At 43.5% G+C, this 27,520-nt stretch overlaps 1 protein-coding gene across 2 annotated transcripts; it reads left to right on the forward strand.

Moving 5' to 3' along the window:
• The first annotated feature begins 67 nt into the window (after positions 1–67).
• LOC115225853 lies at positions 68–27,520 on the forward strand. Of its 2 annotated transcripts, XM_036514531.1 has the most exons (10): positions 68–216; positions 413–685; positions 14,461–14,732; positions 15,698–15,914; positions 15,945–16,138; positions 18,304–18,551; positions 20,129–20,197; positions 23,801–23,843; positions 25,780–25,824; positions 27,124–27,520. In XM_036514531.1, the coding sequence occupies exons 2-10, from the start codon at positions 658–660 to the stop codon at positions 27,217–27,219; spliced, it is 1,212 nt and encodes a 403-aa protein (XP_036370424.1). In that variant the 5' UTR covers positions 68–216; positions 413–657; the 3' UTR covers positions 27,220–27,520. The 2 variants fall into 2 exon arrangements, with proteins under 2 accessions (XP_036370424.1, XP_029652701.1); XM_029796841.2 differs by having other exon boundaries at positions 15,698–16,138.

The following is a 27,520-nucleotide window of genomic DNA, read 5'->3' on the forward strand; positions in this document are numbered from 1 at the left end:
GCGAGAGGTGTAAGAGAGAGAGAGAGAGACGTATACAAAGAGGGGGTTGGAGATGAAAAGTGAGAGAGATAGAGAGACAAATAGAGGAAAATATAAAGAGTAATAGTGAGAGGGTGACGTTCTCTCCGACAACGCCACGTTCGATATCGGAACCAGTGTCGTAAGTGAACCGAACGCGGAGATGTGGAGAACTATTTTTTAAAAAATTCTTTTAAAGTATTATTTTTTTTTACTTCTCTTACATAATATTTTATAATAACATTTAAATTACTTTTAATTATATATTTTTGTATTATATTGCTAATAATTTAATTCATCTCTTTTATATTTCGATACATTTTTTTCAAACCTAAACCATTTTCAACCTCAATACTTGTTTTTATATGTTTTTTCCCTTCTGATTTTCTTTCAGACATTATGAATATGTATCCTTCACATATCTTATAGAACACAAAGAGTTTATTATCCGAGAGAGAGAGAGATAGACTTTGAAACCTTTGCTGCTATTTCTAGCAGACCCGACCCGAACGATCGGCCTGCCCTTCCCTCCACGTCGCGGCTGTTGCTGGTTGTGCGTGTGTGAGTGTACACGCTTCCGGAATAATTCGTTGTTTTCCGTCCATTTCCGACAACAACAAGAAACCAGACGTCGCTAAGATGGCCGATAAGATCGACATGTCCCTGGGTGAGTCCAGCCTTTTATATCCGTCTTTTTTATATACACCCACTGCTTTTCTCCACAAATATTTCACTGAATTATCTACACAAATGTATGTATAATCCACCCGTGCTACCCTTTATCCACACATAAAGCGAGATATCTGTATATATACCCTGTAAGATGGCGTGGTAGCGACGTTTCGTGGCCGTTGTTTATTTAACAATCTCCTAATATAAACATTCTCTGCCTTTGTATGGCAAACATTTGATTAAAAAAGGATCCGACCGTGACTATCCCCTCTTTAAGGACCCCTCAATGTCTTTTTTCGGGTTTTTATTGACATTTTTACCTTCAATTTACGGTCTAACTTGGGGTAGATTTGACTGCTATTTCTAGCAGATCCAGCCACAACACAAGATACCCTAGGATACATAACGACATTCCAACCGTGATCGTCCCGCCTGGGACGATCACGGTTGTGGACCTTTCTTGTTTAGCCCTAGGTCAGTCTGTCATGATTTAGGAGACGGATATGATCACAGGCAATCCAACCGTGACTACACACGCCGTAATATAAACATTCTCTGCCTTTGTAAGGCAAGCATATGATTAAAAAAGGTTCCAACCGTGACTATCCCCTCTTTAAGGACCCCTCAATGTCTTTTTTCGGGTTTTTATTTACATTTTTACCTTCAATTTACGGTGTAACTTGGGGTAGATTTGACTGCTATTTCTAGCAGATCCAGCCACAACACAAGATTCCCCTGGAGACATAATCAACGCCATTCCAACCGTGATCGTCCCGCCTGGGACGATCACGGTTGGACCATTATTGTTCTGTCCTGATTTAGGAGACGGATATGATCACAGGCAATCCAACCGTGACTACGCACGCCGTAATATAAACATTCTCTGCCTTTGTAAGGCAAGCATATGATCAAAAACGATCCAACCGTGACTATCCCCTCAAGATTCCCCTGGAGACATAATCAACGCCATTCCAACCGTGGTCATCCCGCCTGGGACGATCACGGTTGGACCATTATTGTTTAGCCCTAGGTCAGTCTGTCCTGATTTAGGAGACGGATATGATCACAGGCAATCCAACCGTGACCACGCACGCCACTTCTGTGTATTGTTGGTTCTGTTGACGTAAACTGTTGTGAATCCGTCTTTGTCTATAGTAATGTTAGTTCTAATTACGCTAGTGTGGTCCAACTATGACCATCACGTTTAAGACTACATTATACAATGTGCGGTACTACTACTTAAGAAGAGTGGTCCCGGTGCGCGCATCCGCGCTAGCTAGTCGTGACTAGTCGATCCTACAACGACTACTTAGCAAAGTAAATAAAACAAAAACACAAAGTAAGGATCGACTAGTCACGACTAGCTAGCGCGGATGCGCGAGTGCGCGCACCGGGACCACTCTTCTTAAGTGGTACCGGCCTTAGGTCTATCTGTCTGTCCTTCTTAAGAGACAAAATCAAAGATGGTCCAACTATGACCCATCACGCCTAAGACTACATTATACAATGTGCAATATTATTATTTAACCACGGGTCTATCCTGATCGAGTAGACCAATGGTGAAAGACATTCCAGGCGTGACCATTTCATCAGTATCTAAGATTACAGTATCAAATATGTCCATTTCTTTGTGAATGCAGGGTTTGAGTACATGGGGAATTAGTTGCCATTTCTAGCAGACCCACCAACCAGGAAGAGTCTTCTGGTGTCAGCTATCATCCATGTTCAATGACATTACCAGCCATGACCCTCCTATCTTCGTCCATTGTAGAATTGTAGTAGTTTTTGCTAAATGCATCAGTGTAATCACTTGCTGTTGTTTAGCCCTCGGTTGGCCCTACTTGAGTAGATCTATTATCAAAGGCGTTCTAGTCGTAGCCATCCCAAGACCACATTAAGAAGAGATTGTGTGATTGAAGGAAAATTTGGTTGCTATTTCCTGTAGATCAAATGAACCACATAGGTGTCTTATTGGCTGAAGTACAATGTGGTGGTGTTGCTTAGCCCCTGGTCAGTGCTGGTCGATCATATCCTTAGGGCTCTCTTGTAGATTATCACCGTCATTGTTTAACGTCCGCTTTCCATGCTAGCATGGGTTGGATGATTTGACTGAGGACTGGCGAACCAGATGGCTGCACCAGGCTCCAATCTTGATCTGGCAGAGTTTCTACAGCTGGATGCCCTTCCTAATGCCAACCACTCCGAGAGTGTAGTGAGTGCTTTTACATGCCACCAGCACGGGGGCCAGTCAGGCAGTACTGGCAATGACCTCGCTTGAATCTTTTTACACATGCCACCGGCACTGGTGCCATTGAAGCGACGTTGGTAATGATCACGCTCAAATGGTGCCCTTTTACATGCCACTGACACGGAAGCCAGTTAGCCGCTCTGGCAACAATCACGCTCAGATGGTGCTCTTAGCACCCTACTAGCACAGGGCACAAGTGCCAGTAAGGCGACGCTGGTAACAATCACGCTCGAATGGTACCCTTTAAGTTCCACTGGCACAGAAGCCACTCAGCCACTCTGTCAACGATCACACTCGTATGGTGCTCTTTGCACCCCGCTAGCAAGGGTGCCAAAAATCACAAAATTCACAACTTGCAAAGTAAACACAACAGTGTCACTCAGCACATGGCCTCATGAAGGTCCCTGCTAGCTCTTACTGTGAACACAACCATATGTTGCCCTCTGTTTCTGCGCTTCAGAACTAGTGTGGGGAACTTTTTGATACCACCTCATAAAACTGCTGCACTCGGAACGGATCAGTATTCACCAGAAACTTGTCTATAAAAGAAGAGTTGAATTATTTCTGTTGATCGGGAAATTTCATTTAAGGACATAGAACAAAAGCAACAGAGTATATTTGATCATCATCATCATCATCGTTTAACGTCCGGTTTCCATGCTAGCATGGGTTAGACGGTTCAACCGGGGTCTGGGAAGCCAGGAGGCTGCTCCAGTCTGATCTGGCAGTGTTTCTACAGCTGGATGCCCTTCCTAATGCCAACCACTCCGTGAGTGCAGTGGATGCTTTTTACATGCCACCAGCACAGGTGCCAGGCGAGGCTGGCAACAGCCACGATAGGTTGGTGCTTTTTACTTGCCACCAGCATGAAGGCCATTCGAGGTGGCGCTGGCAATGGCCACGTGCCGCATGAAGATATAATATATATCTCATTATTGTCATCTTAATGTTCATTTTTCCAAGCTTGAATGGGTTACATGGAACTTGTTGAGTCAGATTTTCTACAGCCATATGATACCCCTTGCCCTTCCTGTCAGCAATCCTCCCCTATTTCCAGACAAGCTAATATATATCTAAAGCCAGGCAGGTTTTCCGTGGGAGACAAGAAATACCGTAAATCCTCGAGTATAATCAGCATTTTTTTCCCAAAATTTAACGGTCAAAATCACCATTATTGTATTACACATGCGTGGAAGTGTTTGTTCGACTAGGTGCTGCTAGCTTAATTACGCACAACTCAAGTTAGAGAAGGCGTGCGTATTATACACAAGGTTTAGGGTTTTCAGAGGTACAACCCCCTAAAAATCCCCTGCGTATTATACTCAAGGGCGAACCATACTCGAGGATTTAGGGTAAGCAATGTTGTTTCTATGATGGTGGTGTGGAGGCACAATGGCCCAGTGGTTAGGGCAGCGGACTCGTCGTTTCGATTCCCAGACCGGGCGTTGTGAGTGTTTATTGAGCGAAAACACCTAAAGCTCCACGAGGCTCCGGCTGGGAATGGTGGTGATCCCTGCTGTACTCTTTCACCACAACTTTCTCTCACTCTTACTTCCTGTTTCTGTTGTACCTGTAATTCAAGGGGCCGGCCTTGTCACTCTCTGTGTCACGCTGAATATCCTCGAGAACTACGTTAAGGGTGCACGTGTCTGTGGAGTGCTCAGCCACTTACACGTTAATTTCACGAGCAGGCTGTTCCGTTGATTCGGATCAACCGGAACCCTCATCGTCGTAACCGACGGAGTGCTGCCATCCATCTATGATGGTGATACTCCTTTACAACCATCACGTGATGTCTTGACAAGGGTTCACACATACACACACCTCATCACCACTGTCTTTCTCCTTGAAGATACCTCTAATTCATTCTCTACTCATAATTGTGAGTAGCCATGTGGCTTCCCTACAATAAGGACCTGCTTTACCCTCAACCTCTTCCCTCACATTTTAACCCCTATTTAACATACACAGACAACTTCCTCCCTCCTTGGGGTTTGTTGACTTGTCTGTGACATGGTGACCTCAATAATGTTGATGCCATGCAAAAACGCATCCAGTACACACTTTGAAGTGGTTGGCATTAGGAAGGGCATCCAGCTGTAGAAATAATACTAAACCAAACGGCTGGATAATCTCTCCAGCTTATAAGCTCTGGCCATATGTTCTAACCCATTGCCTGTGATCATATACGTCTCCTAAATCAGGACAGACTGACCTAGGGCTAAACAATAACGGTCCAACTGTGATCACGCCAGGCGGGATGATCACGGTTAGAATGTCGCTGATTATGTATCCTAGAGAATCTTGTGTTGTGGCTGGATCTGCTAGAAATAGCAGTCGAATCTACCTCAAGTTACACCGTGACTTGAAGGTAAAAATGTAAATAAAAAAACTGTAAAAAGACATTGAGGGGGTCCTTAAAAAGGGGATAGTCATGGTTGGATCTTTTTTTAATCAAATGCTTGCCATACAAAGTTAAATAATGACATGCATATAATGGGCTTCCTTTAGTTTCCATTTGCCAAATCCACCCACCAGGATTTAGTTAGCCCAGGGCTATGGTAAAACATATTTGGGAAGCAAACTGCCCAACCACACAGCTACACCTGCTTATATATATATCTATTATATAAAATCCGTTCTGTCTGTCTGTGTGTCTTCTAGGATCTTGGGCATCCTCCATCCGATTGTGCTCAAATTTGATATGTAGATACCGACGGTATCAGGGCGTGTATAAGTCTCTCTTTTACTTGTTTCAGTCATGTGACTGTGGCCATGCTGGAGCACCACCTTTAGTCGATCAAATCGACCCCAGGACTTATTCTTTGTAAGCCTAGTACTCATTTTATCGGTCTCTTTTTTGCCGAGCCGCTAAGTTACGGGGACGTAAACACACCAGCATCGGTTGTCAAGCAATGTCGGAGGGCCAAACACAGACACGCACATGCATATATGTATATACATACATATATACGACGGGCTTCTTTCAGTTTCCGTCTACCAAATCCACTCAGAAGGCTTTGGTCGGCCCGAGGCTATAGTAGAAGACACTTGCCCAAGGTGTCACGCAGTGGGACTGAACCCTGAACCATGTGGTTCGTAAGCAAGCTACATACCACACAGCCACTCCTACGCCTTGAAAAGTCTTGGAAAAATTACAACAATCGATTCCAGGTGAGAATGCGATCGATAAAGCCATGGGAACGTACGTTTGTAAAATCGTTTTTCTTGGATATAAATTCTTTAGTTACTATAATTTATTAGTTTCTTTTGCATATTCTTAGTTTATGCATATGTATGCAAATATAGTATTGGTACATCCCATTTATACTCTTTACTCTTTTACTTGTTTCAGTCATTTGACTGCGGCCATGCTGGAGCACCTCCTTTAGTCGAGCAAATCGACCCCGGGACTTATTCTTTGTAAGCGCAGTACTTATTCTATCGGTCTCTTTTGCCGAACCGCTAAGTGACGGGGACGTAAACACCCCAGCATCAGTTGTCAAGCAATGCTAGGGGGACAAACACGGACGTACAAACACACACATACATATATATATATATATATATATATAAATACGACAGGCTTCTTTCAGTTTCCGTCTACCAAATCCGCTCACAAGGCATTGGTCGGCCCGGGGCTATAGCAGAAGACACTTGCCCAAGATGCCACGCAGTGGGACTGAACCCGGAACCATGTGGTTGGTTAGCAAGCTACTTACCACACAGCCACTCCTGCGCCTATGTTCATTAGAAATTACATAAATAAAGAATTTTGACATGTACGAATATATATTTCTCCCCCACTGTATGTATATAAGAGCGCAGAAATGGCATTTAAAATTTATGATATTTATGTTGTCATTTTTATTATTATGTCACACCTAGGGCCAACCCCAGAGTCATATTTATGGTTTATGGATTTGGTATTTGCATATCTATAGTATCCTGCCAGTACTTGATTCCTTCATTGTTGTTTAATTCACTGTGAATTCTACGTTATTGATTCTAGCCATTTCTGGAAGCCTATGTGTGCATTGGTTCGACTGAATTCTTATAACTAATTCATATATATATAGGGAGAATTTACGAAAAAACAAAAAGATATTTTATATATATATATATATATATATATATATTACATTTCCATGTGTAGTTTCTATTTTCTTTTTGTAACATATTTCTATATATATATATATATATATATATGTAAAAATATATATATAAAAATCAAATGGAAATTGTAGTTCAGATACCCATGCCGGTGACACATAAAAAGCACTGTCCAAACGTGGAAGATGCCAGTGCCGCCTGACTGGCATCCATGTTGGTGACACATAAAAGCACCAACTGATCGTGGCCGTTTGCCAGCCCCCTCTGGCCCCTGTACCAGTGGCACATAAAAAGCACCCACTACACTCATGGAGTGGTTGGCGTTAGGAAGGGCATCCAGCTGTAGAAACACTGCCAGATCAGACTGGAGCCTGGAGCAGCCTCCTGGCTTCCCATTCCCCGGTCGAACCTTCTAACCCATACTGGCATGGAAAACAGACGTTAAATGATGATGATGATGAGGTGTAGGCGTGGCTGTGTTCAGTCCCACTGCATAGCATCTTGGGCAAGTGTCTTCTACTATAACCCCAGGCCGACCAAAACCTTGTGAGTGGATTTCGTTGACAGAAACTGAAAGAAGCCTGTCGTATGTATATATATCCAAATATATGGTACTGAAGTTAAAGGCACCAGAATTTCATATGGTATTATCCATATAAATCAAATGGCGTGATAATCAAAACAAGCAACAAGGATATCCAAGGTAGTGTAGTACAATTGTTTCATGCTACTTCATTTTATTAAACACTGTAAGTATTACATCAGTTTTAAAATGTCGAGCAATCTTCAGCCACATATAGAATTTTTTAATTAAAACAGACAATGCACATTCGTGTCCATCCAATGAGAGATAAATGACAAATATTTAATATATGCAGTAAATATGAACTACTATGGGTTCTATGGTGTGAAGACACAACCAATCCTTCAAGCTGTTGTGTATTTGACTCTGAAGGATAGCTTGGAAGTATAAGGCATGCTCTATAAATCTGTCCGTTTATTCTGTTTATACAGTATGAAACTAATAATAACTTACATTTAAGTATAGGCGCAGGAGTGGCTGTGTGGTAAGTAGCTTGTTTACCAACCACATGGTTCCAGGTTCAGTCTTCTACTATAGCCTCGGGCCGACCAAAGCCTTGTGAGTGGATTTGGTAGATGGAAACTGAAAGAAGCCCGTCGTATAATATATATATATATATATATATGCATGTGTGTGTTTGTGTGTCTGTGTCCCCCACAACATCACTTGACAACCGATGCTGGTGTGTTTATGTCCCTGTTACTTAGCGGTTCGGCAAAAGAGACCGATAGTGGGCTTACAAAAGAATAAGTCCCGAGGTCGAGTTGCTCGATTAAAGGCAGTGCTCCTGCATGGCCGCAGTCAAATGACTGAAACGAATAAAAGAGTATATATTCTTTTATTCCGTTTTACTTAGCGGTTCGGCAAAAGAGACCGATAGAATAAGTACTGGGCTTACAAAAGAATAAGTCCCGGGGTCGAGTTGCTCGATTAAAGGCGGTGCTCCAGCATGGCCGCACTCAAATGACTGAAACGAGTAAAAGAGTATATATTCTTTTATTCCGTTTTACTTAGCGGTTCGGCAAAAGAGACCGATAGAATAAGTACTGGGCTTACAAAAGAATAAGTCCCAGGGTCGAGTTGCTTGATTAAAGGCGGTGCTCCAGCATGGCCGCAGTCAAATGACTGAAACAAGTAAAAGAGTATATATTCTTTTATTCTGTTTTACTTCATTTCATTCTCAAGGGGACAACTGCCTATTCCCTGCCCCCTTTCAGTTTTATTGAAAGACTGAAGGGGGAAGAACCATGTTGTGTGTGTGTATGTGTGTTTCAACAGCCTTTCTATGTGTCCCCTTTTAAACCCCCAAACCCCCTTTCCTTTAACAACAGCTCATTGCTCCCTGCAGTCACACTTGATTTCCTTTATCCAGTCTAGATCTGACCCCCACTGCACCCCCTCCACATATGTGAGAAGATGGAGTTTTTTTTTCCCTTTCTCTCAGACCCTTGTGAGAAACCCCCTCTACATCTTTTATCTGTTGTCTTTTACTTGTTTCAGTCATTGGACTAAGGCCATACTGGAGCACTGCTTTGAAAGGTTTTAATCGAACCTCCAGGACTTATTTTTGATTTTTTTTTCTCTTTATATCTGGTTCCCATTCTGTCAGTCACTATTGCTGAGCTGCTAAGTTACAGGGACATAAGCAAATCAACACTGGTTGTCAAGCAGTGGTAACGTGAAGGCACGTGGCCTAGTAGTTAGAGCAGCGGACTCGCGGTCGAGGGATCGTGGGTTCAAATCTCAGACCGGGCGATGTGTGTGTGTGTTTATGAGCGAAACACCTAAGCACCACGCGGCTCCGGCAGAAGGTAATGGCAAACTTCTGCTGACTCTTTTGCCACAACTTTCTCTCACTCTTTCCTCCTGCATCTTGCAGTTCACCTGCGACGGACCAGCGTCCCGTCCAGGTGGGGGAACCTATACGCCAAGGAGACCGGGAAACCGGCCCTTATGAGCCGGGCATGGCTCAAGAAGGAACAAACAAACAACAAGCAGTGGTGGCCGGGTGGCAAACACACACACACACACTTATCTGGTGGGCTTCCACACAGTTTCCATTTACCAGATTTGCTCACAAGGCATTGGTCAGCCCAGAACTGCTGAGGGTATCATGCAGTGAGATTGAACTCCGAACCACATGGTTGCAAAATGAACTTCTTAACCCCTGCAACCATGCCTACCCCTTCATGGTTATAAATCTGCTAAAAATAAAAGTACACTGGATAATGTAGTTCTAGACAGTTAACGTGGGGTGGCCATGGCTAGAATGCCTTTGATCATAAGAATGTTGAACCATAGTTGTCCTAGGTCTTCCACTGCCGATCCTTACTCTCAACTTTCCCACTTGGGTTCCTAATACCCTGTATGTTACCTGTCTTTGCTTCGTCACCTTTTTCTTCAGATGCTTGCCCTTGCTCTGTCCCTGTCTGCCTATCTCTCCTCTCTGTCTGTCTGTCTCTCTCTCTCTCTCCAGCCTCCTCCGATCACACATCTAATCATCATCTACCCTAGATTTCAAGCTATATATATAAGGCTTATATATCCTCTTATACACACATATATACATTACATCTTCCTCTCTCCCCTCTGTCTGTCTGTCTCTCTCTCTCTCTCTCCAGCCTCCTTCGATCACACACCTAGTCACCACCTACCCTAGATTCAAGCTATATATATATCCCCTTATATATCCCCTCATACACACATATACATTATATACATATATTTTATGTATACATTATAAATATAATATATACCTGCATGTGTGCATATTAATGTGTTTGTGTGTGTATAAATATAAACACATGTTTATACAACTTTACATATTTATACAAATATTTATATGTATATTATATAACGTGTGTATATCTCCCTTTTCAATGTAATTTATGTAACACACCCATACAAACCTTTCCATATATGACCCCTTCCAAAACTGCCTCTTCCCACTGCTCTAGAATTGGACCTTGTCCTGGGGGTGGGTGGGGAGAAGTGCCTTGTACCATAGGAAAGCATGTGCCCTTATAAGGCCTAAATCTCCACCCTCACAGTATTCACCACAAGCTGAATGGGGGTATGGGGCTTGGGGGATCTGGGTACCTTCTGTTCTTCCTGTATCCTAATCTTTTTCTCTCCCTTTTTCTTTCCTTCGCTCTGTGGTGAAACAGTCGACTCATTGCGGTCCCTTCCCTCATTCATCCTTGCTAAATTTATTTCGCCTTCACTTATCAATTCCTCACTCTCCCCCCCATCTCACTCTCACTCTCTATATGTCCCCTCTTCCCCCAGCAGCTACAGCCCCCCCCCTTCCTATAGGGATTTGCATTCCTTGTTGTTAAGGGGGAGATAGGAGTCAGTACTTGATTGCTTTTTGTGGATGTGTGTTTGTGTTTGAGTGAGTGCCTTTCTTTGTTTGTAAATAGAGTAGGCATAGAAGTGGCTGTGTGGTAAGTAGCTTGCTTACGAACCACATGGTTCCGAGTTCAGTCCCACTGCATAGCACCTTGGGCAAATGTCTTCTGCTATAGCCTCAGGTTGGTCAAAGCTTTGTGAGATAAAAAAAAAACAAAGAAGCATGTTGTGTGTGTGTGTGTATATTTGTTCCCTACCATTGCTTGATAACCAGTGTTGGTTTGTTTATACCCCTCAACTTAGTAGTCAAGCAAAAGACACAGAAATCCCAGGTTTAAACAAAAAAAACAAGTACTAGTTTGATGAAAGTCTTCAAGGCAGTGCTCCTGCATGGCCACAGACTGAAACATGTAAAAGGCAAAAGATACACGCACAGGAGTGGCTGTGTGGTAAGTAGCTTGCTTACGAACCACATGGTTCCGAGTTCAGTCCCACTGTGTGGCATCTTGGGCAAATGTCTTCTGCTATAGCCCCGGGCCGACCAATGCCTTGTGAGTGGATTTGGTAGACGGAAACTGAAAGAAGCCTGTCGTATATATGTATATATATATATATATGTATTTGCGTGTCTGTGTTTGTCCCCCTAGCATTGCTTGACAACCGATGCTGGTGTGTTTACGTCCCCGTAACTTAGCGGTTTGGCAAAAAAGAGACCGATAGAAGTACTGGGCTTACAAAGAATAAGTCCCGGGGTAGATTTGCTCGACTACAGGCGGTGCTCCAGCATGGCCACAGTCACATGACTGAAACAAATGAAAGAGTGAAAGAGAGTTTGTGTGTGTGTGGATGTTGCATAAATCGAATGGTTAAGCAGTTTAATTTGCTATCATTGGGTGTTGAGTTCAATCCTACTCTACTGGACCCTTGAACCTTGGGCCATATGTGCCTTTTATCATAGCCTTTTTATGCATAAACATACACACACACACACACACACACGAATGTGAGTCGGCTAAGAGACCATAAGTCAGTGGGTATAGGCGCAGGAGTGGCTGTGTGGTAAGTAGCTTGCTAACCAACCACATGGTTCCAGGTTCAGTCCCACTGCGTGGCATCTTGGGCAAGTGTCTTCTCCCATAGCCCCGGGCTGACCAATGCCTTGTGAGTGGATTTGGTAGACGGAAACTGAATGAAGCCTGTCGTATATATGTATATATATATATATATGTGTGTGTCTGTGTTTGTCCCCCTAGCATTGCTTGGTGTGTTTACTTTCCCGTCACTTAGCGGTTCGGCAAAAAGAGACCGATAGAATAAGTACTGGGCTTACAAAGAAAAGTCCCGGGGTTGATTTGCTCGACTAAAGGCGGTGCTCCAGCATGGCCGCAGTCAAATGACTGAAACAAGTAAAATAGTAAAAGAGAGAGAGATATTGTCTGAAATGTAGAGTATTAAATATCCGTCATAAGTATTAAATATCCCTCAGCCAAAGGCACCCTGCCAAAGGGCCCAGGTCGTCCTGAGCTAGACAGTTTCTTTTTTCATTCATTTCCTTTGCTGTTGAATTGTTCAGTCCCTCTGTTGACTGTGGTAAGAAGAATCCCATGGTTTCGTGCAGCCAGGCTAAGTCCGCTCTCAGATTCACCCACAATACACCCTCTCTTTGGTAAGCAGACACCACTTTGTGGAGGGATGTAATTCTGGCCAAGATCATTTTCTAATTAAGCCATTCAAAAAAAATTTTTTTTATCCTACACACACATACAGTTTGTTATGGCAAATTTTCTATTGCTGGGTGTCCTTCATTCTGACAACCCTCCCCCATTTCCAACACATGTTCTTTTTACAGAAGATTGTCCCACCCATGCTAGCATGGAAGGTGAACGTTAAGTTAAGTTAATTTTTTGGCTCAAAAAGCAAAAAGCAAGGCCATGTAGGGGGACATGGAGTTATGTACAGGGAGCGTGTTCATGCAAAGAGTTTAGGCCATTTCTGGTCAAGAGAGACTTTGAACTGAGCGATCGTCGGCATCTTCGCTATCTCGTCCGGCAGCTTATTCCACGGATCCGCAACCCGGACGGAGAAAGCCCCTCTCCTTCGATTGAGATGAAATTGTTGCAGACAGAGCTTTTCGGAGTGACCCCCACAGCCGACGCTCTGGAGCAGGAGTGAAGAACAGCTCTTTCGAGAAGTTACATTTCCGCTTATGATGTTGTGAGCAAGAATGAGATCACCACGGCATTGTCGTTTTTCTAGAGAATAAAGGTCGTTAAACGATAATGGTGATGATTGCCAACGAAGGTCACCCCTTGCATGGCAGTAACACTCTTTTACAACAGTCTCATGAAGTCAAAGCAAAGCATGCTAATTTATGTTCAAAACTCCAGCTTAATAATGACAATTGAAATTGAATTTGAAATCGAACCAAATTCGACAACTGGCACCTATACCAGCCTCCCTTCATTGGACACTAAACTCTGCTTGCGAAGACCTGTTGGGGCAAGTGAAATCGAAATTGAACCAAATTCGATGACTGGCACCTGTGCCAGTGGAGCGCTAACAGCTCCATCTGAGCGGGATCACTGCCAAAGCAGCTGTCTGGCTTCCATGTCAGTGGGTACATAAAAAGCACCATTTGAGCATGATCGTTACCAGCGTCGCCTTACTGGCACTTGAACAAAACTTTCGAGCGAGGTCGTTGCCAGTGCCATGGACTGACTCCTGTGCAGGTGGCACATAAAAAACACCATTTCGATCATGGCAGTTGCCAGTACCGCCAGATTGGCCCTCGTGCCGGTGGCACATAAAAGCACCCACTACGCTCTCGGAGTGGTTGGCGTTAGAAAGGGCATCCAGCTGTAGAAACTCAGATCAGATTGGAGCCTGGTGCAGCCATCTGGTTCGCCAGTCCTCAGTCAAATCGTCCAACCCATGCTAGCATGGAAAGCAGATGTTAAACGATGATGATGATGATATATACTCTTTTACTTGTTTCAGTCATTTGACTGTGGCCATGATGGAGCACCGCCTTTACTTTTATATATATATATTTACTACACTCTTGGAGTGGTTGGTGTTAGGAAGGACATCCAGCTGTAGAAACTCTTCCCAGATCAGATTGGAGCCTGGTGCAGCCATCTGGTTCGCCAGTCCTCAGTCAAATCGTCCAACCCATGCTAGCATGGAAAGCGGACGTTAAACGATGATGATGATGATGTGTCTTACTAAATTCTTCGTTAATTTCATAATTACTTGAAACAGAGGCAGTGTATTACAACAGAAATATCCTCGTCATATGTTATAGCTTCCATATCTTTGATCTTAAAATTACTGGCCTTGTATCAGAATTTGAAACCCTCACTACTACAAGTGGGCATGGTTGGCATCATCATTTAGATGTATTTTTTTTTAGTTTATCTTTATTTCTTGATTGTGTAATTGTTAATTATTTTATTTATTTTTTTTTTGCCACCAGATGAAATCATCAAATTGAACGGAGTATCGAAGAGGGGACAGGGTGGCCGAGGAAACCGAGGGAGGGGCAGCTATGGCCGAGGCCGCAGGTTTCGGGGTAGAGGCCAAGCGAACACAACGACCGGTACACCAAGTACGGGCACCAGCCTTAAAACGAGGGGCAGACGCAGTAGAGTTTGGTCGCGGAGGACCACAGGCAGGAGTACTCAGTCCCTCAGTCAACAGAGTTTGACTCCATCACAGAAAACGGCTACGAATAGCACAAACACCTCAGTAAGTATTAAAACTAAACAGAAATTTACATTTGCCAGACTAATTAACTTTGTAATTATTAGCTCCTGGAGGTGCATGTAGTTGGAGCTGTGTGCTTAAGAGGCATGCGTCTCAACCATGGGGCCTTAGGTTCAATCCTCAAAAGATTTGAAGGGCATCAAGCTGAAACAGACAGCAGGGATTGATGCAGTCTTCTGACCTGCCTGTTTCTGTGGAACTGTCCAACCTATGCCAGCAGGGAAAATGGATATTAAATCTATCAAATTATGATGATGATGATGATGATTTTGCCCTAAGCAAAAACAAAAGTAAGTCACAAATAGCTGTACATATCAAAAGATTTATATCAAATATTTTAATTCTGATTAAATTAAAATGTCGTTAACATACTTGCTTGTTAAATTTCTTCCAACTATTTCTTTGAGATTTGAGATTAGTTATCTTAAAATGTAGTTCTGATGCTGTGAATGAAAACTTCTCTTTACTCTTATACTTGTTTCAGTCATGTGACTGTGGCCATGCTGGAGCACCACCTTTAGTCGAGCAAATCGACCCCAGGACTTATTCTTTGGAATCCTAGTACTTATTCTATATATTCCCTTTTGCCGAACCGCTAAGTGATGTAAATAAAGATTGAATAGACATTCCTAGAATTAGAACCTGGATCCATCTAATCTGTAACAAATGGACAGTTAAAATTGAATTAAATTTAAAAATCTAAAATTTTAATTGGTATCTTAGCATATTTGGCCAAAATATTCTGTTTTATGTTCAAACTGGCCAGATCCTGCCTCTCACACCTACTTGACAATGTCTTTCTAAAAATAGACAATCTCATCATCAGAATCTCAAAGCTACAAGATAATGCCTGATTAATTTAAATCAGTGTGAATAAAATAAATATTGCATTTGACGGTCATCTGGATACTTAGGGAATTGAATCTTTTTGTTTTCCTTTCTTCCAGCAAAAATCACAGCCAAAGAAGTTTTCACAGAAAAGCTCAGTTCAAAATCGGACGACATCGAGAAACTTGCCCTTCACACGTGGCCGCAGGGGCACGAGAGTGTTCCGCGGGACCCGGCAGGACGCCAGCCGGGGCGGAACCAGTGCAGTGAGCCGGTTACAGAGAGGTGGTAGCCAGAGGGGTAGGAGTGGAGCAGCGGTGAACAGGCTCCAGCGGGGCAGCAGCAGCAGAGGCGGCAGCAGCAGAGGTGGCAGCAGCGGGATGCAGCGGACCGGCAGCAGCGGGATACAGCGGACCGGCAGCAGGGTCGGCGGCGGAAGCGGTTTTCAGCAGATCCAGAAACAAGCTATTCAAGCTTTGTGGAAGGCAAAGAGTACCTTGTCGAAAATCAACGCTCAGGTGATGCGTAACAACATCGTCGCAACTAAACGAGGACTACCGGTAAGTGTAATACATGTGTGTGTTTGTGTGTGTGTCTGTGTGTGTAGTACCTTACTCTATTGATGTGTATATGTATGAGAATCATGAGGTGTTGTCTGTTCCTTCTCGAGCCATACCTGGCCTTGAGTGTATAGTAGAATGAATTATTGTAAGCCTCGCCTGGCCTCCGTGCTGGTGGCACGTAAAAAACACCATCCGAGCGTGGCCGTTCGCCAGCCTCGTCTGGCACCTGTGTCAGTAGCACGTAAAGAGCACCCACTACACTCTCGGAGTGGTTGGCGTTAGGAAGGGCATCCAGCTGTAGAAACACTGCCAGATCAGACTGGAGCCTGGTGCAGCCTCCTGGCTTGCCAGACCCCGGTCGAACCGTCCAACCCATGCTAGCATGGAAAGCGGACGTTAAACGATGATGATGATGATGATGATGATGAAGGTGGTGAGCTGGCCGACCTGTTGGTGCGTCGCACAAAATGTTTAGCGCCATTTCTGCCGGCTTTACGTCCTGAGTTCAAATCCCACCGACTTCAGTTCTGCCTTTCATCCACTCGGGGGTCAATGAAATAAGTACTAATTTTTACTGTTTTACTCTTTTACTTGTTTCAGTCCCAGGGTCGATTTGCTCAACTAAAGGCGGTGCTCCAGCATGGCCGCAGTCAAATGACTGAAACAAGTAAAAGAGTAAAGAGTATATGGCAATAGATTGGGAGAATTAATAGACTACAAACAAAATGCTTGGCAGCTTTTCTTCCAGCTCTTTACGTTCTGAGTTCAAATCCTACTGAGGTCAGCTTTGCCCTTCATCCTTTGAGGATCAATAAAATAAGTACCAGTCAAATACCAGGGTCAATGTAATTGACTAACCCCATTTCCCCCAAATTTCAGGTCTTGTGCCTATAGTAGAAAGACCCATTATTATTGACTCCAAATTTTGACACAAGGCCAGCAATTTCAGAGGCAGTGGGGTATGTTGATTACAGTGACCCCAGTACTCTACTGGTACTTATCTTATCGACCCCCATAAGGATGAAAGGCAATTCAGTGTGTAAAGACAGTTAAAGGGCTGCCGAGCATTTTTCCTGGTGTTCAAGCATTTGTCTTATGAAGAAAGGCTGAGGACGCTCAACCTTTTTTCTCTAGAAAAACGACGACGCCGTGGTGATCTCATTCTTGCTCACAACATCATAAGCGGAAAGTGTAACCTCTCGAAAGAACCGTTCTTCACTCCTGCTCTAGAGTGTGGGCTGCGGGGTCACACCGATAAGCTCTATCTATGACGATTTCATCTCAATTGAAGGCGAGGGGCTTTCTACGTCCGGGTTGCGGATCCGTGGAATAAGCTGCCGGATGAGATAGTGAAGATGCCGACGACCGCTCGGTTCAAAGTCTCTCTTGACCAGAAATGGCCTGAACTCTTTGTATGACCACTTTCCCCATACATAACTCCCTGTTCCCCTACATGGCCTCACAACATCCTAAGCGGAAAGTATAACCTCTCGAAAGAGCTGTTCTTCACTCCTGCTCCAGAGCGTGGGCTGCGGGGTCACTCCGATAAGCTCTATCTACGACGATTTCATCTGAATCGAAGGAGAGGGGCTTTCTCCCTCCGGGTCGCGGATCCATGGAATAGGCTACCGGACGAGATGGTGAAGATGCCGACGACCGCTCGGTTCAAAGTCTCTCTTGACCAGAAATGGCTTGAACTCTTTGTATGACCACCTTCCCCGTACATAACTCCCTGTCCCCTGACATGGCCCCACAACATCCTAAGCAGAAAGTATAACCTCTCGAAAGAGCTGTTCTTCACTCCTGCTCCAGAGCATCAGCTGCGGAGTCACTCTGAAAAGTTCTATCTCTGACGACTTCATCTCAATCGAAGGAGAGGGGCTTTCTCTGTCCGGGTCGCGGATCCGTGGAATAAGCTGCCGGACGAGATAGTGAAGATGCCAACGACCACTCGGTTCAAAGTCTCTCTTGACCAGAAATGGCCTGAACTCTTTGCATGAACATCACCCTGTACATAACTCCATGTCCCCCTTACATGGCCTTGCTTTTTGCTTTTTGAGCCAATAAAAACTGAATTGAATTGAATTGAAATGATTCTACCATCTCTCTGCTTTAAAACTTGTTATTAATTATTTATGTTTTTCCTTTTTCAATCACACCAGCCATCGTCGGGGGTGAATTCCAGACGCCTTATCAACAACACATCCTGGAAGTCGCAACAACAAATGCGAAACCGAAGAAGAAATTTTGCTAGCAACCGTGATTTCTCGAATCCGTCACTGTCAAAACGCAACCTTAACAACAGCACTTTGTCGTTGAAGTCAAAAAGTAGCCAGTTGTCATTGACGACCCGTCATTCTAACAGTTCGTTATCGTTAAACAGTCAAGGAAGAATGAAGCAACGTCGACCGTGAGTATGGTTGTTTGTTGTTTTTTTTTTTTGTTTTTTTGTCTTTTACTTGTTTCAGCCATTGGACTGTGGCCATGCTGGGGCACTACCTTGAAGCGTTTTAGATGAACATATCAACCCCAGTAATTATTTTTAAGCCTAGTTAACTTTGCTAAAGCACTGAGTTTTGGGAATGAAAACAAACCAACACTGGTTCTCAAACAGCAGTAGAGGATGAACACAAATATAAGTTGGTTATATCGACCCCAGTGCGTAACTGGAACTTAATTTATCGACCTTGAAAGGATGAAAGGCAAAGTCGACCTCGGCGGAATTTGAACTCAGAACGTAATGCCAGACGAAATACGGCTACGCTTTTCGCCCGGCATGCTAACGTTTCTGCCAGCTCGCCACTTAGAACCATAGTGGAAGACACTGACCCAAAGTACCACACAGTGGGATTGAACCTGGAACCATGTGGCATTTGGTTGGCAAGCAAACTTAAGACGGTGTCCTAATATGGCTACACAACAATAACCGAAGCTAAACAAAGAACCAATAGATGATGTTAACGATGTGTTCTAATCATCATCATCATCATTGTTTAACGTCTGTTTTCCATGCTAGCAGTCTGATCTGGCAATGTTTCTACGGCTGGATGCCCTTCCTAACGCCAACCACTATGAGAGTGTAGTGGGTGATTTTTATGTGCCACCTGCACAGGTGCCAGACGAGGCCGGCAAACGGCCACGATCGGATGGTGCTTTTTACGTGCCACCAGCACGGGGGCCAGACGAGGCTAGCAAACGGCCACGATCGGATGGTGCTTTTTACATGCCACCGGCACGGGGGCCAGACGAGGCTAGCAAACGGCCACGATCGGATGGTGCTTTTTACATGCCACCTGCACAGGTGCCAGACGAGGCTGGCAAATGGCCACGATCGGATGGTGCTTTTTACATGCCACCTGCACAGGTGCCAGATGAGGCTGGCAAACGGCCACGATCGGATGGTGCTTTTTACGTGCCACCAGCACGGGGGCCAGACGAGGCTGGCAAACGGCCACGATCGGATGGTGCTTTTTACATGCCACCTGCACAGGTGCCAGACGAGGCTGGCAAACGGCCACGATCGGATGGTGCTTTTTACATGCCACCTGCACAGGTGCCAGATGAGGCTGGCAAACGGCCACGATCGGATGGTGCTTTTTACGTGCCACCAGCACGGGGGCCAGACGAGGCTGGCAAACGGCCACGATCGGATGGTGCTTTTTACATGCCACCTGCACAGGTGCCAGACAAGGCTGGCAAACGGCCATGATTGGAATGGTGCTTTTTACATGCCACCGGCATGGGGGCCAGATGAGGCTGGCAACGGCCACAGTCGGGTGGTGCTTTATACGTTCCACCGGCACGGAGGCCAGTCGGGGCGGCGCTGGTAACGGCCACGTTCGGATGGTTCTCTTACGTGCCACCGGCGCTGGTATCTCAGCTACAATTTCCATTGATGTTGAATGATTTCGATTTTCAAGTTGTAATTAGTGGAGCATATGTTAATTAACCCGCCTGTAATTAAATATTAAATTTTTGTTGTTTCAGTTGGCGATCTACATCCATGCAAGACAGTCCATCAAAAATCATGACCATCAGTGTTCAAAACTCTTCTCGGTAATTTCTTTCTTTCATTCATTCTTTCTTTTCCCCTCCTTGTCCTCCTCCCTTGACCCCCGTCCTCAGGCTATGGAGGGGCAAGAGATCCCCAAAAAATTTCTGTTCAGGGGCTGCTGGGCTCCATCACTTCTTCAGGATCCATGATAAATGACTGCATGGCCTGAGCCACTTTGAGCGCAGTGTCAAAATACAGTCTCTAGTGCTGCTTCTCCTCTCCACCCTTGCCACACATGTTGAGAATTGCAAGAACAAGTTTATGACATCATGACTTGAATTTAAATTGACCCTGAAGTCAAAAATCATCACGATGGTTGGTGGTGGGCCACACAGCTTGATAAAGCTACTATCTTTTTCACTATTGTACCTTACTAGTAGACTAACCATGGTTGATCAGATGTTGGGGTCATTCCAGCCATGACTCTCCCATCTTTTTTAAAGACGTATGGAAATACATTCTCAAATGTAGTCTTTATTTGAGCCTGTCATTTGTGATTTACTGGGACATTTCTGTATCATGAGAGGACACCTAGAAATTTCCCCTTCGAGGCACAAGTCCGGTCAAGGTTGCTTAAGGAAGACCAGCAGTCATCCATGCATACCAGCCGCCCCTCTCCACTCCACCGATGTTATCTGAGGGAAAGGCAAAGGGGCCAATACAGTTTGGCACCAGTGGATGTCGCAACTCATTTCTACAGCTGAGTGAACCAGAGCACCATGAAATAAAGTGTCTTGCTCAAGAACACAACACAGCCTGATCCAGGAATCGAACTCACAACCTCATATTTGTGACCCCAGCCCTCTAACCACTGAGCCATCACTGTATCATACTTAATGTATATACAATGTTGGTAGGCCATTTACTTCAGTATTTATCCCGAGATAATATCTCTTATTTATGGACTTTGATCTTTGTTGTGTTTTTAACATTGTAAGTCCTTTAAAAGTGTTATCTCTGGACAGATAGATACTGTGGCAACTGGCTTATCCACACTCTATATAGAGGCGTATATACGTCGTCACTGTCGTTATTGCCTGACCACCTATTTACCTGTCTCCTGTGTCCCTGCCTGTCACGAATTTGACAAGTCTTGTCCGTCCCACCCAGCATCTCTCTGCTTATTATAATCATTTGCTTTCTCCTTCAGAAAGGTTCTACATTCATAGCTTCTTTCTTTTTTTCTTTCTTGGTTTTCCTCTCACACCTGGAATTTCAACATTTCTTTATCCAGTTCTCACCATCCGTACACATCACGTGTGTCTGTACCAGTTCAGTCATGAATATCACCACATCTCATAACTCTTATTCCCAGGGTTTTTTTTTTCTCTCAGCACATTTGTGCTATGGTATTTCTTGGACACTAACATCGCACTCCCAGTGGAACAGGGCCACCTCAAAGTGGTGAGAGCTGGCAGAATCATTTAAACGTTAACATGCTTTGTACTATTCAAAGGGCAGCAAAAGCATTTGGTGGCTTGTAGTCACACGTTTGGCACCAGCGACATATAAATAACAATACAAAGTTGGCTCTTTAAAAATCATTTGTCTTACCACCCCTGTTGTATTGTGAAACATGGACATGTTATGAAAGACTTTTTAAATTGTTAGGACAGTTCCACCAAAAGTGCCTTAATTGCATTTTAAACATTAGAGTTCTTTTACTTCAAACACAGATGTCCTTGCATCTGCAGGCATCACCTCAATTAAAGCTATGATTTTGAGAAACCAAATGAGATGGTGTGGCCATATTGTTCGTAGCCGTATTTCGTCTGCAGTGCTTGGTGGTCCAAATCGGATGTGCAATCTATGTGGGTGTCTTTTCAGAACATAGTCTGGTTTAAAAAGCCACATCAGATTCTATGATGGTTCTAAGGTGTAGGTACAGGAGGTGGTCAAACTCTGCATAAGGAGTAGACAACCACCATGTTTATAAATATATATATATATTGTGCATGTGGCACATAAAAAGCACCATTTGAGCATGGTCGTTGCCAGTACCGCATGACTGGCCCTTGTGCCAGTGGCACGTAGAAGCACCTACTACACTCTGTAAAGTGGTTGGCGTTAGGAAGGGCATCCAGATGTAGAAACTCTGCCAGATCAGATTGGAGTCTGGTGCAGCCATCTGGTTCGCCAGACCTCAGTCAAACCGTCCAAATCATGCCAGCATGGAAAGCAGACGTTAAACGATGATGATGATATATATATATATATATATATATATATATATCAGGCTGTACATAGCTTCCATATCCAGCACCCTTGTTTCACTATCGTGTTGACATTCAAACCATGCACTGGTAGGAGGATGGAGGGAGATGTTGAAGAGGTTGGTAACAAACAAAGGAAGTAATTGAAGGAAGAGGAAATAACTCTTAATGGTTCTTTGTCTTCACCTAAATTATTTGTGTGTGTGTGTGTATCGGTATCTGCCTAATGCGTTCATGTGTGTCTCTCCGTAGGTATCTGGCTTTTCTGCTTTTCTGTCTGTCTCTCCCACAATAATAAATGTATGTGGCTGTGTATGTGTCTCTGTGTGTTTGTGCATGTATGTGTATCTATCTATGTTTATGTATGTTTATGTGAAGCATGGAACAAACTGCCAGCATCAGTTGTTAGTTGTCGGAGCACTGCATCCTTCAAAACATCCATGCTTCCTGACACTCGCCAACACTACACCTGATTTTCTCCCCTCTGTACACACGCAAGCATGTATCTGACTCATACATTGTTCACTTCCCAGACATTCGTACATTACTGCATATACTTTATACACACTTTTGACAAGTTGTGGTGCACCTGAGCACTGTATACAATAATTTCATTATTATTATTATTATTAAAATTATTAAATTTTCTTTCGGAAACATTTTTTCACGCTAAGAGTTGCTGAAGCATGGAACAAACTGCCGGCATCAGTTGTTAGTTGTCGGAGCACTGCATCCTTCAAAACTTCCATGCTTCCTGACATTCGCCAACACTACACCTGATTTTCTCCCCTCCATACACACGCAAGCTTTCCAGACATTTGTACATTACTGCATATTCTTTATATGCACTTTTTGACAAGTTGTGGTGCACCTGAGCACTCTCTTACTCTTTACTCTTTTAGTTGTTTCAGTCATTTGACTGCGGCCATGCTGGAGCACCGCCTTTAATCGAGCAACTCGACCCTGGGACTTACTCTTTTGTAAGCCCAGTACTTATTCTATCGGTCTCTTTTGCCGAACCGCTAAGTGACGGGGATGTAAACACACCAGCATTGGTTGTCAAGCAATGCTAGGGGGACAAACACAGACACACAAACACACACACGCATATATATATATATACATATATACATATATACGACGGGCTTCTTTCAGTTCCCGTCTACCAAATCCACTCACAAGGCTTTGGTCAGCCCGAGGCTATAGCAGAAGACACTTGCCCATGGTGCCACGCAGTGGGACTGAACCCGGAACCATGTGACTGGTAAACAAGCTACTTACCACACAGCCACTCCTGTGCTGTATACAATAATTTCATTATTATTATTATTATTATTATTTTTTATGTTTTATAAATATTTTAAAATTCTCTTGTTTTTCTCCTCCCCACAGACATCCTGCTAACCAACCTGTGCCCAATGTCAGACAGAGAAATGTAAGTTGGCTTTTTTTTCCCCCAGTGTTTCACTGTTTATGTTCATATTTTATCATAGAAACCAAACCAAATCAAACTGGAGCCTGGTTCAGCTCTCCAGCTTACCAGTTCCGGGTACACCGTCTAAACCAGTGGTTTTCAACCAGGGTTCCGTGGAACCTTAGGGTTCCGCCAGTACAGTCCAGGGGTTCCGCAAGAAGTTACAAAACTGCTAAAATCGACAGTAATTTTTAATTCTCCTGCGGCAGATATGTGTGCATAAGACAATTAAATTATTGCACAGGGGTTCCTCGAGCCAGTGAAATGTTTTCTTGGGGTTCCGCTCCAGCAAAAAGGTTGAAAAGCACTGGTCTAAACCATTGAAAACGGACACAAAATGATGATAATGATACATATACACACACACACGCACACATTGTACTATCTATACATCACTAAATGCACATACTGTTATGTACACACTTTTTTCCATTTTCCCATTATTTATATACATTCACCTCACTATATTACACAGAAAATTTCATTTTAATGTTTCTGGGGTAAAACTGCTATTTGACATCAATAGACAGGTTTGTCACATGACAGGCAGTACAAATGAAGGGAGGTAATTTCATTAGTGCTATGGAATTCCTTCCCTTGGTCTACGAAGTGCGATGGTCACCTCTACAGATTATCTATAGAAATTATAGCCAGCACTTATTTAGGACATTTCATATCTGAGATCATCATCATCGTCGTCGTCGTTTAACGTCCGTTTTCCATGCTGGCATGGGTTGGACGGTTTGACTGATGTCTGGAGAGCCAGTGGCTGCACCAGGCTCCAATCTGATCTTATTTCTTTATTATTGCCCACAAGGGGCTAAACATTGAGGGGACAAACAAGGACAGACAAATGGATTAAGTCGATTACATCGACCCCAGTGCGTTACTTACCTTATTTAATCGACCCCGAAAGGATGAAAGGCAAAGTCGACCTCGGCGGAATTTGAACTCAGAACGTAGCGGCAGACGAAATACCTATTTTTTTACTGCCCACAAGGGGCTAAACACAGAGAGGACAGACAAACGGATTAAGTCGATTACATTGACCCCAGTGAGTAACTGGTACTTATTTAATTGACCCCGAAAGGATGAAAGACAAAGTCGACCTTGGCGGAATTTGAACTCAGAATGCAAAGACAGACGAAATACCTATTTCTTTACTACCCACAAGAGGCTAAACGCAGAGAGGACAGACAAACGGATTAAGTCGATTACATTGACCCCAGTACGTAACTGGTACTTAATTTATAAGGTGGCGAGCTGGTAGAATCGTTAGCACACCCAGGCGAAATGCTTAGTGGTATTTCGTCTGCCACTACATTCTGAGTTCAAATTCCGCCGAGGTCGACTTTGCCTTTCATCCTTTCAGGGTCGATTAAATAAGTACCAGTTATGCACTGGGGTCAATATAATCGACTTAATCCGTTTGTCTGTCCTTGTTTGTCCCTTCTGTGTTTAGCCCCATGTGGGTAGTAACGAAATAGTTACTTAATTTATCGACTCCTAAAGGATGAAAGACAAAGTCGACCTCGGCGGAATTTGAACTCAGAACGTAGCGGCAGATGAAATACGGCTACAAATTTCGCCCGACGTGCTAACGTTTCTGCCAGCTCGCTGCCAATCTGATCTGGCAACGTTTCTACAGCTGAATGCCCCTCCTAACGCCAACCACTCCAAAACTGTATTTCTACTTACTTACATACAGAGAGGTGGGGGGCCATGTTGCGAAACAAATCGAAAGATATGTCCCAGGTTTTATTTATTATTCTCACTGCATTAATTATGTTTATACAGACTTGCTGGATGATGGGAGGTGGGGGCGGAGTTATATTTTGTTTCAATAAATTCTCCTAATTAATGATTTCACTAATTTATTAATTTCTTTTTATTTTAGTCTCTGAAATTCAACTTCACTTCTGGCCTTTATGTTCCTGGATCAGTAAGTATTTTTTTATTCTATTCAACCATAAGGTTGTGGCCATGCTGGGGCACCGCTAGTATATTAATAATTTAATTACTCTTTTACTTGTTTCAGTCGCTTGACTGCGGCTATGCTGGAGCACTGCCTTTAGTCTTACAAATCAACCCCAGGACTTATTCTTTGTAAGCCCTAATACTTATCCTATCGGTCTCTTTTGCTGAACCGCTAAGTTATGGGGACATACACATATACTCTTTTTACTCTTTTACTTGTTTCAGTCATTTGACTGCTGCCATGCTAGAGCACCACCTTTAGTCGAGCACATCAACCCCAGAACTTATTCTTTGTAAGCCTAGTACTTATTCTATCGGTCTCTTTTGTCGAACTGCTAAGTTATGGGGACGAAAACACACCAGCATCGGTTGTCTAGCGATGTTGGGGGGACACACACACAAGCATATACACACGCATTCATATATATATGTGTGTATGTATACAACAGGCTTCTTTCAGTTTCCGTCTACCAAATCCACTCACAAGGCTTTGGTCGGCACAAGGGCTATAGTAGAAAACACTTGCCCAGGGTACCATGCAGTGGGACTGAACCTGGAACCATGTAGCTGGTAAGCAAGCTACTTACCACACAGCCACTCTTGCACCTATATATATATATTCGACGGGCTTCTTTCAGTTTCTGTCTATGAAATCCACTCACAAGGCTTTGGTCAGAACAGCAGTTTTTAACATAATTTCTAGGTAACTAAACACTTTTAAACTTCGTATACTGGTAGAATGTGTTTATAAAACATCTTTTTCTCTTGGCTTTATTGAGAAAATTCTATGGTTTGTAAGATATTTGTTGATTTTTTTCTTCAATTTCTGCAATTTCAACCAATCACTGACGTCTATTGAGGTGAAAACATTCTGTGCCGTATGAATATGTCCCTTGTTTAAGAAACAGATTGGGTTTATTTACATTTGTGAAGAAAAAAAAAGATACCCTTCCCCCTACCCCTAACCCTAAAACAGATTGAAATGCAATAGATCGATACTAGGGTCATAATTATGGGTGACAATTTCATATGATACTGCTAGAAAAAACTGCCGTTCAAACCGAAAAAATTCCAGATGCTAATGCTGAGAAGTTCAAAGATGGAATGATTAAATGTGGAGGGCCAGGTAGGGTTACGGGGGGGGGGTGTTAAGAACTAACTTTCTTCTCTACTCTCACCATTCTCTGTTTTTAATGTCTATCATCTTACATTTAAAGAAAATTCTAAGCAGTAGATTGATGTTGTTGTTGTTGTTTTTTTGCAGACCGGAGTTTCACTGAATGAGCGTTTCACATCAACCGATTCTTGCAACGATACCCCAGCCACGCTGGCTTACGGCGACAGGAAGGTCTTCTTCTGAGCAGAGCGGAACGCCTCTTCGTCTTGTTGTCGATGTTGTTGTTGTTGTTAAATCTGGCGGATTAAGACGACTGCATCCTTGAGATTCCTCTATTTTTTGGCCAGCTTCACACACCACAACCCCCCTATACACACACACACACACACAAAAAAAAAACAAAAGAAAACAGACAAAATAAACTAAAATCCCAGACAAGGACATTGATCAACTAACAAGCATATTGGTGCAAATTTTCTATTTATTAATTTGGAACTATTTTGTAAAGTGTTTATAAATTTCTGAGCGTGGAGAGACTTAAAAA

The sequence above is a fragment of the Octopus sinensis genome, linkage group LG28, assembly GCF_006345805.1.
Source record: "Octopus sinensis linkage group LG28, ASM634580v1, whole genome shotgun sequence".
Classification (NCBI taxonomy): Eukaryota; Metazoa; Mollusca; class Cephalopoda; order Octopoda; family Octopodidae; genus Octopus; species Octopus sinensis.